At 38.8% G+C, this 14,243-nt stretch overlaps 1 protein-coding gene across 2 annotated transcripts in view; it reads right to left on the bottom strand.

Annotated features, from left to right (window-relative positions):
* Window positions 1–931: 931 nt before the first annotated feature.
* Window positions 932–14,243, bottom strand: part of CPEB4 (cytoplasmic polyadenylation element binding protein 4) — an 84,261-nt gene continuing 70,949 nt past the window's right edge. For both annotated transcript variants that reach the window (XM_044454372.1, XM_044454373.1), the window contains 5 exons: window positions 12,292–12,381; window positions 11,223–11,341; window positions 8,751–8,865; window positions 8,317–8,498; window positions 932–5,423 (listed from right to left, as the gene is read on the bottom strand). In XM_044454372.1, coding sequence (XP_044310307.1) covers window positions 5,196–5,423; window positions 8,317–8,498; window positions 8,751–8,865; window positions 11,223–11,341; window positions 12,292–12,381 — 734 coding nt within the window. In that variant the 3' untranslated portion in view covers window positions 932–5,195. The remainder of the gene's footprint in view (window positions 5,424–8,316; window positions 8,499–8,750; window positions 8,866–11,222; window positions 11,342–12,291; window positions 12,382–14,243) is intronic.

Below are 14,243 nucleotides of genomic sequence, written 5' to 3'. Positions count from 1 at the left end.
GCATCATCATGAACCATGACAACTTACTTCATTCAACCATACGCATTTACCCAGAGAGCGTGTGATATCTGCAAACTTCACACCAGGCAGGGAATTCACCATGTGGTTCTTGGTATGCCCATGACTCACCAAGCAGTCTATGCGACTAATGACTGAATCTTTCACTACTGCCCCAAGGCACAGCCTCATGTGACAGAGTATTGGATCTCCTCTCAGGAATCTTCTCCCTCTTCCTTGGAATGACATCTTGCTTCCCTCAGACCACGTTCTCCATGATAGCAGAGAACTGGGACATCACTACTAGGCTCCCAATATCTGTCTGCAAATCAGTAACCATGGCTTCAAGGGAAGGAATTTGTTCCCTGAGAAGTTTAGTACACTGAGCACACACCCACAACTTCTGTGTAGTTGGCATAGTCATGCATGTGGCACTCAGTGCAATACACTGGATAGTTCCCACAGCCCTGCCATCTTTCTGCCTCTATAGCTGTTTTTGATTGTCATTTTTGGGTTTGCTTACTTGGAAAATTAAGTTATTTACTAGGTGGGTAATTTATATGTATTTATTTTGTGCCACTGTATGCTTCAGCTGAAGCTGAGAATGAAACACTGCCAAAGACCAAATGTTAACTGATTTCACAACAGATTATATGACGTATTTTACCACTAGTTCCCATTAGTAGTAATAACAAAAGTGAGAATAAGGCTGAGATACAACCTGCTTTAAGATTAACCACTGCACATCATGGGAGTGCTGCACAAGCACATCTAAAAGCCTTTCCACTCTGTCACACTGGCTGGGGATGATGGGAGTATTAGTCTAACATCTGGAGAACACTGAGATGGGCTAGTCAGACTCGTGACCCAGCCAAATAAGAGCAGCAGTTCTGTCCTTACCCTGAAGAGATCCAAGTAACAGACTGAGCAGTCATTGAGTTAAAAGTTTTATTCATTCAACATCTCACATTACAAATATTTAAAAATTATATGCATACTGGTATAAATAGTCATTTGCAAACTATTTAATAACATTAATTTTCCACTAGCACTTCAACAAATGAACTCTCTTAAAAAAGAAACTTGTGTTATAACTTAGAGAAGAACATACAAAAATATGAACTTAAATTGTGAAAATGACTTTAATAAAAAATGAATTACCCTTATTTAAAATGCTATAATAAATACTACAGCCTCCCCATACACAGTAAAAACTATATGGAAATTCAGCCAAGTAGTACAAGTAACTGACATACTTAAATAACTTTTCCTTCTGATAATATGAGCATTACATTGGGGGAAAACATATTAGGGATTAGTAAAAACTAGACACCCACTTGCTAAAAGTTTCACTTCCAAAAAATATAACAAAAGAATCTGATGAAAATTATAAAAACTAATTATACTTTAAAATTTAAAAATATAAAAAATAAAACAGTTGAATACAATATTGTCCCAATTCTTACAATGCTATCAATCACAGTAGCTTTAAAATAAGATAATAAAATAAAGCAAATGACCAAAACCTCTTTTATTCCTTTTTTTAAAAAATAATCTCAAATTTACATTAGTAGAAAGATTGATTTCTGATTCTTTTCTTTAGAAACACCAGCAAGAAAGAGGATTTACTAGAACAGTAGAAAATGACATTTTTAAATGTCTGCAATTAAAAACAAAGAATTACACTGCAAAGATCTTCCAGAAGTCTGAAATAAGTATTGCACATAACTTGAAGTTAACTTGCCACAATTCATCACATTCAAGTTTTAAATCACCTTTTAAAACAGAAGGCTTTAACTCTTCAAGAAACAAAAAGGGGTGAATTATCAAGTCTTTCCAACAGCATCCTTATAAAACACTAAAGTCATTCACTGCAAGTTTTAGATTTGCTTTCTGCAGAGGTCTGTGTATGGAGAAGTAGATACTATATACCAAAAATGCACGGGGCAGTGGGGGTTCCTTTACATATAAAATAATCAGAAACACTTTATTTTACATTGCAAAAATAACCATGTAATTACTCTGTAACTACATTGTAAGTACACGGCCAGTGCCATGCTTGTGAGAGAAAATTACATGCTTGTTTACACCCCTTTAAAATAAAGTGATACCCTAAGATTTTTAAACTAATTACATGTTAGTTATGCTTGGAGCGACATGGCAACTCCACTTTCCATGTAATCAGAAGGACATATTATATTAACACTATTTCGAGTACAGAGTAATATAGATAATCATTTATGCCCTGTAAATTGAAGTGTAACCAAATAATTTGTAAACACGCTTTTCACACAATCACCACAAGTGAATATTAGTAGAATAACATTTTCTTTAATATTAGTCATGCATACTAACATTACATACCCACCACTGGGCAGGCTTGGGTTTATTTCCTTAAATATGATTTAAAAGAGCAGACACATCTCTGCAAACACCTAACATCAATTTGTTAAGATTAAAAATGGCTAAACATTCACCAAAAACATCTGCATTTGTGTATTACCTTTAAAAACCTATTAAGAAGCGGTAGACAATTTGGGATGTTAAACTTCTACTCTATGCTTATGCATTAAATTTCAAGGGTCTAAAGACAAACTCTCTCATTTGTCACTTTCATGCTTTTTAAAAATTTCTTTTTTTAAGTCTCAACTTTACATATAAGTATTTCTTAAATTATATGTACACCAAATACCTGGTGCTGGGCTAAAGATGTTTAAGCAACATGCTTTCTTTTCTCTGCAAATTCTAAAATAGCATTGCCAGTGCACAACATCCATAATTCAAAATGTATGCAGAGCACTGAAATGTATAAAAAGCAGAATATAAGAAAATAAAATTTATTAAAATTATTTATATTAAAAAATGAAGTATATGAAGATCTCTCAGTAATAAAAGTACAAAAAGCTACTCTTTGCAATATGAAAAATTGAGGTATTGCATAAAGAGATATCCCGTCAGTGAAAAGTGTGCCTAAAAATGCTCACTGTTGGAAAAACAAGATATACAAAAGTAGTGCATAACAAATATACATTATGTGCATGACAAAATAAGTTAGCTACAAAAACACTGTACCGAAATTCAGCAGGTCATGTACAAAGGGAAAAAATTATTATTCAAAGCTACTTCTCAAACAGTGTTATTTCTTGTAATGGTAACCCATCTCACCTGTTCACTGGGTAGGATCGGCACAATAAGACACCCCAAGCCACCTACAAGCATTTTAAAAAATTAAAAGGAATATTCCAACTATAATTATGTACTTCAGAGAAAAAGGTCCCTGACAGTCTACAAAAGAGCACTCTCCATTTGCATTTACTGTTGTCAATATTTGCAGGGATTTCATTAAAAGCAGCTCCCTTTCTCTACTTGACGAGTAGACAGCAAATGTCTCCATTTTGACCTTTGGAAAATAACAAGGTATGCCTAACATACTGAAAATCAAGCTGTTCCTCAAATATAATTGGGAAGGAAGGAATGGGGAAGGGAAGAGCTTACTGAAGAGTTGTTTTTCTGTAGCTGTGCTAAGGCAAGTCTTTGGTTTAAGAGTCTATGGTGGTACCACACCAGTTCAGATTGCCAATGGAGTGGGTTGTTTTGCACAGTGCTACAAAGTCATTTAGTAAGAGCCGAACACATTCACTCCTTTCCATTTCCTCAGACTTACAGAGCATCAAGTGACTATTTCAAGCCAACCAACTCCACCCGGTGCCTTACCTTTAATACCCACTGTGTTCCCACTATGTTCTAGAGGTTTACAACACCCAAAGCATGACTCAGCAACTGGGTACTTTAAAGCCCTGTATTCATTTTCTGTGCCAAGTTCCAAAAACAATTCTTTGCTAAGATTCCCCATATTCATTGTTCTCTGCTGAAAGGCAAGTATATTCTTTGCAAATATGCGTGCCAGTTCATTCAGCCAACAGTGCAAAACATCCCTGGAAACAAACTTCACATTGCCCTCTTCTGCTTTCTATGATACAGCTTCATTAGGAGCAGATTAAAACTCATTTTACATCCCACAGTAAGCCCAATAACCAGCCAAATTTTGATTTGCGTTTTAAGAGTGGATCACTAGTGTTTTAGAGGGGGGAAATCAAAATGATAATCTTGAGGTATATATTTAGGTTCTTGTATTTCATGTCAAAATGGAGAGCAAAAGCTGGCCCCTGATTAACATTAGTACATTAGGATATAGAGTTCTATATAACCATCAAAAATAAAATCTATACATTTGTTCTTCAGGAGAGGACATGCCAGTTCACTAGTTGTCATTACTTTAGCTTTGGTAGGATTTCTAGGGCTGTATTCTGAAAATGAAGGTTCTTCTTTAAAAACAACAACAACAAGAACAACAACAAAGAATAAGTGCACTCCCCACCCACCCCCCAGTAGTAAATTGACCCAGGATTACATTCGGGAACTTTTAAAATGTGATTGGTTGAATGAAGAACACAGATTTAAGCTCTGCCTACTCAATTAGAAAAGTCTGAATGTGGTGGGAAGTCGGAGGCACGGTGAGACACATACTGTGCTAAAAAATTTTGCTTCGGAACCCTTAAATAAAAAATTAACTTAATGCTGCTTTAAACCTTGCTCATGCATTTTTGTTGCTTTAAACATGCTCTTTCCTGTTACTAGGTTAACGGCTAACTGTTTCCATTGCTATAAAATCATAGGCGGCAAGAAAACAGGCTTCCCAGAGGTGCGGGCAGGGAAGGGGAGTCAGTGAGGAAAGGGTGGGTTGGGCAAAGTGTCAGAATAGACTCATAGTGTTCCTATCTCATGGTTACTTTAATAAAAGTATTCTATTGATTTTGTTATTAGCAATAATTTAATTAAAAAACAAAATACTCTCTCATTTCATTTCTCTTCTCTTAACATTGTTCTCTCTTCCTTCAAGAAAAGATAGCAGGAAAGCAGTGTCCTCTGGATAACTAAAGGTAAGAGAACCTAGCTTCCATGCACTGTGTTATCCATATGAAAAGGAGTTCCCAATACAGTTTAATGACAAGATTCTATAAAATACCTATATGATTATAGGTCATTCTTTTGTTACACTATTGTTAAATTACAGACTACAACAGTAGGACATGCTATCTTGAGTAAGAGAGAAAAGAGGAAGGGAGGGCAAGGGAATCAGGATAACAGAAGAGTGCACTTATTTTGAGGCCTGCATATGAACACGCTGCAGTCATCACTTAGTTCCAGCGGAATGAAATATGTCTCGGGCGATCTCCTCCCTCTTTCACCAGGGGTTTGTGGAATTCCCTGCCAGCGCGCGAATGGATAGCAGCCCAGCAATATTCACAGTAATACTGCAGACAGGTAACGTTAGCACAGAAAAATGGAGCAAATTTTCCACCACAACGGGCCCCCTGACATTCATCACACAGCTGATCATCCAAGACATATGGCTTAACTTCCACCTGTGTTGAAAGAAGGAGAGAAAGTTTACACTCCTAACATTCTTTGCCTCTTTAGATACCCCTGCAATCCAAATGTTAATACAGATGCCTCAATAAATACTCCATTGTGCTGTGAGAGCCCTACTGGATCAGAGCAAGGGTCCACTGGACCCAGTATCCTGTTTCTGACAGCAGCCAATTGATGCCCCTGGAAAGCCTACAAGCAGGGCGTAAAAGCCCTGCCTGACATCCTGTTTTCAGAACACTGACTTTAAACACGGAATGTGCTGCAGTGGTTAGCATGTTGGCCTAGGTCCATGGAGAACTGGGTTCAAATCCACACTTTGACACAAAGCTAACTGAGTATCCAAGCACGAGGCATAACCTCTTAATTGAACCTGCTTCACAGGGTTGTTGTGAAGGTAAAACAGCAGGAGATGGAGAAAACTATGTGCTATCCTAAAGGACAGAATGAAACACACGCACACCTCTTTTACTAACAGATACCATGAGAACTTTTTTGCTCCATGAATTTACCTAACTTTACCAAAAAAAAAAAAAAAAAAAAAAAAAAAAATCCTAGCTAGGGATGATTCTTTTGGAAGTATCCTAGAAGACATGAGAAATATGTGTATAATTTTCTCCAGTGATTCCTCTCCATTTGCTATGCTGGAGAGGGCTGATGCGAGTTGTAGCCTAGAATATCTGGAGGGTCACAATCTGCCCATCCCTACTACAAGAGATAATTCCCTAATACTTCTTAGGGTGAATGTACGCATTAAAAATTGCTTTAGGTTACACAATACACAGCAAACAGTAACTGATGTGTAAGCACTTGATGAGAGACAGAACACAGAGGAACTCCCAGTTTAGCAGCATGAAATTTTGACTGTCTAATGTTGAATTACTGTAAAAGGGGAGTGCTATTATCCTACCTTGAATTGGCAATATATGAAGCCAATTATGATCATGTGACAGTATTTTTAATTAAAGAATTCAAGATACCAATAAGAACAGAAGATTCAGATGTTCTGCTGAAACTAAACTTGTTTTTTTTTTAAGCTGGGCTTAAGTTCCACTACAGGAAGGCATCTGAAGCTGCAACTTTGCAAGGGAAATCTGCGATTGGATAAGTTAAGCTTGAATTGGATCAGGACTGCAGCACAGGTAGAGATGGCTTAAATTTGATTCCTTTTCTGCAGCTCCATGCTATTGTAACCTATATTGCACTCCTCCAATAACCTCTATTTGCTCCTCAGAACAAATCATACAGCTACCATATGTGAGACAAAAAATAACTTCAGAGGGACAATGCAGATAAGAAAAATGGGAGAGTGAGATTTAAAAAAAAAAAAAAATCCCTCCTGTTATTGATCCCCTGCCCCAGTTACTTCACTTCTCTTAAAAAGGAAAAGGAGAGCAAATCATGGATCTTGTGCCATTTTATTTATGATCTGTATTAAGCAGTTCATAAAATATGATTATTTACTAGAGTTGCTGATGCTAGAAGAGTGAATTAATTCCTGCTTTCATTTAATATGCTATGTGCAGTGGCTGCAATGATATCTGCTGTAAATACAGGTGTATACATGCACTCACACACACAAAACACACAAAAGTTAAATGCTTGAAAATGCCAAAGTGTAGATTTTCACAGAGCTCAGGAGCATGGTAACAAATATTTAATTTCAAAAAGTTAAATTTTCATAAGAGGGCCTTGATCCACAACTTGGTAAGTCGAGCAGGAATTTTATAGACCAGTAGAAGGCAAGCCATATTATGTCCAAAACTGGAGCAGAGGTTTTCATGTACTACAGCATGAGGGCTGCTAAGTACAAGATTCTCTGAATGTGAAACTGTCAAACAGATGGCTGTGACTGGTAGCCTTAACACTGGCTAAATTCATCCTCTCCCCAATCCCACGCCACAAATGCCTCAAATGATTTGTTGGATCATACATCTTTGGCTCCATTCTCTATTGGGTACCATACAGAGAGTCTGGTTCTGGGCATAAAACTCTAGCAAGGGGAATTGCCTATGCAGAGAGGATCCAAACCGTCTATGCTGCCCTGTGAGCAATGGATATGTGTGGAAAGGTTTTCATTCCTCACTTGGATTTTGGGCATGTCCTGTTAGCACATATAAATCTAACCTGCATGCCAATATTATGCATTAAGAATTAGAACATGACAAGCCTAGAGAAGGACCAGCCACACAATTCAGTATTCATCCATTGTTTTTCCTACCTAAAACATCATGGCATTCACATTGCTGATTCACAGAATCAAGTTTAAGAAAAGCCAGAAAAGGATAAAACAATAGTACATCATGGAGCTAAGGGGAAGAAGGAACATTTGTGACAAAGATACTTTGTTGGCTTAGGCAGCAAGAAAAAGTTAACTAGTTTTAACATCAACACAAAATGATGATTAGGTAACAAAATATTGTTTCTCTCTCTCTTTCTATGCCTTACAATGAATTAAAGCAGAATTTGTGCAAGGAACTCACAAAACTAATGGAGACAGTGCAACAGTATGCTTTCCACTTTGATAAACCAGCTGACTATTCTACTTCTAAGAACATAGGCAGGGTGAAAGAGAGGCCAACAGTAAGCTAGTCATGCATAGGTAACAGGATAACATTAGGAACACAGGCTTATGCTGAGCTACAGGAAATGTCTCTGGGGGAACAACTGTTTTAGAAGGTGCCAGCAAAAAGCAAATGCTAAACTAGATATCAGGCTCTGGGATGACTGAGCAGTTTGTTTGTTTTCAGTGTATATCCCGGGAAAATCAGAAAGAAAAGTTTCTTCCTTCAATAAAGCCTATTCTCTTACCACACACATGGGCTCTCACATGGAAAGAAGCCAGCAAAAGAATGCTGAGTAATAAGTGGAATGTGCTCCAGCTCTTACCCGTTTATCTATCTCTCCATGTTGCAGCTGAACAAAGCGGGCACTGATAGCAGCTATATAACTCTGTTGATTAGAAAATGCAACACGCCCAGCTCCTTTTGGGTACTTCAGCTCAGGGTCTGTGTCAATTCCAGCATAGCAAACTCCTCCATACAGTCGGTCCATTATCATTGCAAGCTCCACTGAAATAAAGTAGTAACAAACAATTCACCTACATATTTTACACATACAAATTCCCTCTCTTTGTAGGCCTCATGCAAGCATGTTTATTTGTACTCTTGTATCTGGAAATAATTGGAGTGTCAGCAAAAGTTAAATTTAGCAAGCACTGGCATATTTCTATAACAGAAATAAGGACATAATGTTCCCTCGCAGCAGTAAGACCGCTTGGGCAGACGCAACGAGCCACTTTTCTTGTTTTTTGCCTGCTGTACCTGCTCGTAAGGGCCGTGGAACTCCTCCAACAAAAATGGTTTTCCGTGGATCCAGAGGCTGTGAGCCATCCATCACGAAGTCACTATCACTAAGATTCCAAGGCCGGATCTGTACCTATATGCAGAAAACAAGACTTTATATTCACAATTCAAGTTGATAGTTGCAATTGATTTCTTAAGTTTAATTATCACATCAGCTACTCCTTTATGATCAACATATACATTAGCATTTAGAGCCTGCTGTATTAGCAGCCATTTTAATTCAGCCAAGCACTAGCACAGTCATTCTTCAACATTATGAAACTGCTTTGGCGGGAACACAAAGGGAAACTGCAATGGGAAGGGAGTATGCATGAAGCAATCAGCTTATACTGCTTGTACATCTGTCAAGGAGAGTGCCCTTCTCCATGCTCTTTACCCCTAAACAGCAAGAATGAAACTGCAAGGGTTTTCTGAGAGCTGCCTTTCACAAAACTGACCAGCTGTTGGGGGGGGGCAGAAGGATGTGAGGGAAGGTCACTTGGAATCAGCCCAAGAATTCTGTCCCCCCGTGCTTAATATGGGATCAATATGGTGAGGATCTCGCTCAGAAGCTCCTTACAGAACTATTCTGTCAGTCGGGAAAAGGGTCACTAAGCTGAGTCCAAGTGCCTCAATAGCCCTTCTGCAGGAGAACTGCTCCGGGCTCAGATGCAGCAGCTGTACAGCCTAGATTGCTCTGCAAAAGCTGGAGTGGTGGAAGCTGGGATAAAGTCTCCTGTCACATATCAGGGTTAGTAACTTCCAGGCTGGAGCAAACTTGAGCTCCAAACTACCAGAGGACTATCTGAGCCAGCAGCCAGAATGGTTATAACTAAATATGCACATCTTCATCTTCTCCCTCCAACCCTGATCAAGTCACATTATATTTATTAGTGGATACCAGAAGCAAGCAGAACATACAAAATGCCTGCTCAGTTCCAGGAATCATTTAAATTTTAAAATTATTATTAGAACTGCCTTGAATATTCATACAAGATGGTAAAAAATGATATTTAAAACTCATGGCAGAATAATTCACCAAAAATAAGTCACTAATCAGTCTCGTCCTCAATTCCAACTATAGCAGTTCACTGGATCTGGAGTTCTACTGAACAATTGCTAAGACATATCTGATATTTGCTTCTCTCTTATTTGTACTGTATTCTAAGCCTCCTGTTTTCCTGACGAGCATTATTACAATCTACACAAGATTTTGACGTTTGCACTAGCATTTTTCCACTATCGCAACAATACAGATGTTAATATCTAGTACCATAATATGTTAACATCATAATATGCTCCTGTAAGCAAAGCCTTGTTCAAGTCTAGACCACTGTAATACCTGTTAACTGATTAAAGGCCTGTGCTATATTATTACAGCTTTCTCCACTCTGAGGCGCTCCAGATGTGTTGGACTGCAGGATCCATCAGCTTCTGCTAGCATGGGCAATGTTGCAGTCCAACACATCAGAAGGGTGCCAGGCTGGGAAAAGCTGCAACACTGTGTGAAGTCTTCTGAGCAAAGTAATTGGCTCCAAAGAGATTTAAACAAATATTGGAGCCCACTGGGACCAGCAAGGCAGAGGGCAGGGTCACCAGAACTGATGCCCGGGAGTCACACCATTCATCCATAAACATACAGCTATGTTCCATATCGGTCCATCCATGAAGACAAAAACACATCTCATTTCCATTCACACACCACACACGATACACCCAGAAGGGCAAGCTCAGAAGTAATATGATGACAGCAGATGTGGTTCACATTAGCGAATGGGGTTTACTCGGGAATGCACAGGTTCCACAGAGCTCAGAGATGCAGAGCTCTATAGCTTCCACATGAGTGCACTCTATGGGGAAAAAAAGTCCATACAGTTTGCCTAAGTAAAGACACACTTGAAATGGTTTCAATAAAGTGTGTATTGGTAACTGATTTTGAATGTTGAGTTTAGCACAGGTGTACGAGCCAGGAGTGTAGGCCTCACCTGTTGAAACATTTCCACATGAGCCAAGAGAGAGGTCAAGGACCCTTTAATTCCCTCTCATGGAGACTCTGCCAGAGTTCCTCCTTTTATGATTCTTACTCTCATTTGTCAAGGTCTTGGCTTGAGCATGGAAGTGAACAGCTGGAGTACATGTAAGGGAAAACTCCTACAGAACTCCAGAAGAACACTGTGGTGGAGGCCTACCTCAGATTGAAAGCGGCAATGAGTAAAGTAAATCTGAGTGTGCATGGGAGGAAATTGGCCCCTGAACCTTCAGTTGCTTAATTTTGTTAGCGTAACATCTGGCATTCCGTACTTTGGGGAAATAATCTTGAATGTCACACTGTCAAAAATGTGTCCAAATATACCTTAAATGAAAAAAGCAATATGCATCCATAGAGTATGTAAGCACCTATATTCTATTATATATTCTACTGAGCTACCAATATATGGTCATTTGGCCTACCGGTTTGTCTTTAATTGTGGGACTAGAAACACACAGGTAGAGTTTTCCATCCTCTTCAATACATGCATCAATCAAAGCCTGTACAGAGCTTTCATCTTGAAACAGCAAAAATGCATATCCTAGGATAAAGAAAATGAGAGAAGCCATGCAAAAATTCTGTGGAATTTTGGGAGCTGAAGTTAATCTGTTTTGTTGATTAAAAATATCTACATGTGAGGCTCGACATAATGTCGAAAACATAACGGGAAGGCTATGTCATTGTCATATACATATTGAATCTTTTTGTAGAAAAAGTAGAAAAAGCTCTGAAGTAAGCAGAATGCTGTTATTAGTGAGACAGAGAGTAAACTATAAGAGTCAAAGCTTTCTCCTTCATCATTGAAGAGTTTAATCTGAAGGCCGGTGTTCTATTGCTAAATTTCCTATACAATATATGTTACAGCCCAGCCTTTCCCAACCAGGCACCCTGCAGATGTGTTGAACTACAACTCCCATCATTTCACAATCAGCACTAGAATTGTAGTCCAATATAGCTGTAGGGTGCTGGGTTGGAAATGGTTATTGTAGCCCATTTGCTTTATCACTGAAAAAGTAAAATGAAACAAGGAATAGAAGACAGACAAGTTAAAAGAAGTAAAAGAAATTATTGAAAAAGAGAAAAGAAGGAAAACTTAATGAAACTATAGCTATATAGATCATTCTATCTACAGCCTAATTGCAACATCTGAAGTATAGCAGGGTATTATGGTTAAGCAGCAATGAAGAACATTTTCAAACAAACAAAAACAAAAGTGTTAAATTAGCATGCAAAAAGATGTTCTAATCTGCGGTACATTAAGAAAATGCCTGCATGGCAGTAAAACCAGTCTTTATGCTTGACAGTTTGTTGGATTTGGACTGGCAAAAGCTTGGATCAAAAGTAAGCTCATCCATGAAGCTTTTGGAGTGAAGTGGAACAAGTCACCATCTCTCAACTTAGTCTAGCTTGCAGGGGGGAATCATTCATTGGCAGGAGCAGTTTGAAAGATGGGCAGAATGCAAGTGTAACCAACAAAATGATCTTCCTTACCTTTAGGAGGGAAATAGGACTTGCTTTCAGCCTTGTGTGGCCAATCCACTATCAGTGGGCCAAAGCGACGAAAGCTAGCCGTGATCTCATCTGCAAATGTAGGGCGGGGTGGGGGAAGGCACAGGGGGAACAAGGAGAGAAAATTTTAACAGAGTAATTTAAAAAAAGCCCTGCCCAAAGTAAAGCACTTTCAGGTACTCTGATAATACCAATATGATCTAGCTTACAAGTATTTCTGGGCAACCTAACAGACTGAGACGGCTGCTACTGTCAAAAGAGTGGCTTGGCAAGTAAAAACACGTTTAAAAATGAAAAAAACAATATAGATATCAAAGCTGTGTCTTTCAGGTTACAAATAAAGATGTGCAGCGGCCCACTCAATGAAATGAAATCACTAAATCTAAGCAGCTACCACATCCTAGCTCCAGGCATTCTCCCACAGATAGCGTGCAGAGACTGAATCAGAGTGCTGAGCATTCTACTCTGCAAGCTGCCTTCCAAAAGGCTGGGAGAAAGGGGAAAGTATCACACGGTCTAGTCATCCCTACTGCTCTCATCACATGCTTAAGCCACATCTGGGCACATTATCTGAGCTTGACCTCAGACTAACTTCAGCAATGCTTTTAGAAAACAGTTGTGTAACAGTTATCAAGATAAGGATGCACATCATATTGTGCATATCACATTAGCAGAAAGCAAATGCTGCAGCCATTTCAAAGTCTGCTTCCATTTCAAAATTCAGCTCAGGTGACCTGCATGTTTGGCTAACATTACAAAAATATAACTGCTGCACAGACTCTTTTGAGGAGCGGAATGGAATTCTTCCACTTGGCCTAAATTTTAAACAAAGTGCAGGATTCAAGCTATTTCCAGAATAGGAAAATTCTGTGCTCATGCACTAACACAGTATCAGGACCACTGAAAACACTTGAGCCCGTCCAAGTTAACCTCAAGATTTTCACACAGTCCATACCAGAATTTCTTTCCCCTAAACACTTGAAAGGCAGTGATCTTTGACCTGCTTATAAGCCTCTCAGATTCCTTCATCTGCATGCAAGCAAGAGTTGCACAACATGGGGAGAAAGGAGGCATGAGAGAGATTCTGTATTATTGCAGCTAGATAGGAAATGTTCTCCAGGTTATCAGAATGTACCACCTTAGGGGTAGATATCCCTAAGTAATTACTTTACACTATAGTGTTCCTTTTATCTATTCTTCTGACTAGTTGTCTTAAGCAAAGTCCATCTACCAAGCACCATTTCACATAAAAGGGTATACTATCGTCACTCTTCGCTCCTGGCTACCAGTGAACTGGTGCATTCTGAACAGACACTACAGTTGTTCCCCAGCCCTCAGGAGTCTAAACATGCAGTCAGCTGCAGCAATAAATCCTGTTCTAGCAGTCCTCATCTCTGCTAGGAGCAAGTCTTTTGTAAAGCCCAGGGGCCTAAATTACCTATCAAAGACCAGGCCACACCAAAATATTTTGCATTAAAACACTGAAAGAATTATTGCTTGGAAAATGCATTCCCGTCCAGCTACTAAGAATGCAGCTGAACCTGGGAATTTTGAGGTTCAGGTGAATGGCAAATAGAAGATGTCAATGTTCTTGCTAATGCAAAAGTTCTAGTACTACATTCCTGTGAGCCTTAGCACCATTACACCACTGCTGGTCACATCCCCAGCAGAGATCTTTATACTTAAATGGGCTGTTAATAAAGTGTAGGAATGATTCATTCCTCCAGTGAAATATATGGTGGTTGCAAAGAGGCAATGGTTGCATGCTGCTTTGTTAAATCTGAAGCACTACATTCTACTTCGAAGTCAGACACTGATATAAATGTATACCTATATTAATGCCTTTAACATGAAGTCTTAAGCACAGCCATCTCCAAAATTAAAAAACCCTTCATAAAGAGTTGTATTATGTCATTCTGCATAATATCCAACTA

The sequence above is a fragment of the Varanus komodoensis genome, unplaced genomic scaffold, assembly GCF_004798865.1.
Source record: "Varanus komodoensis strain SLA01 unplaced genomic scaffold, ASM479886v1 scaffold7_3, whole genome shotgun sequence".
NCBI lineage: Eukaryota > Metazoa > Chordata > Lepidosauria > Squamata > Varanidae > Varanus > Varanus komodoensis.
This window is presented reverse-complemented; position numbering and strand designations above follow the sequence as displayed.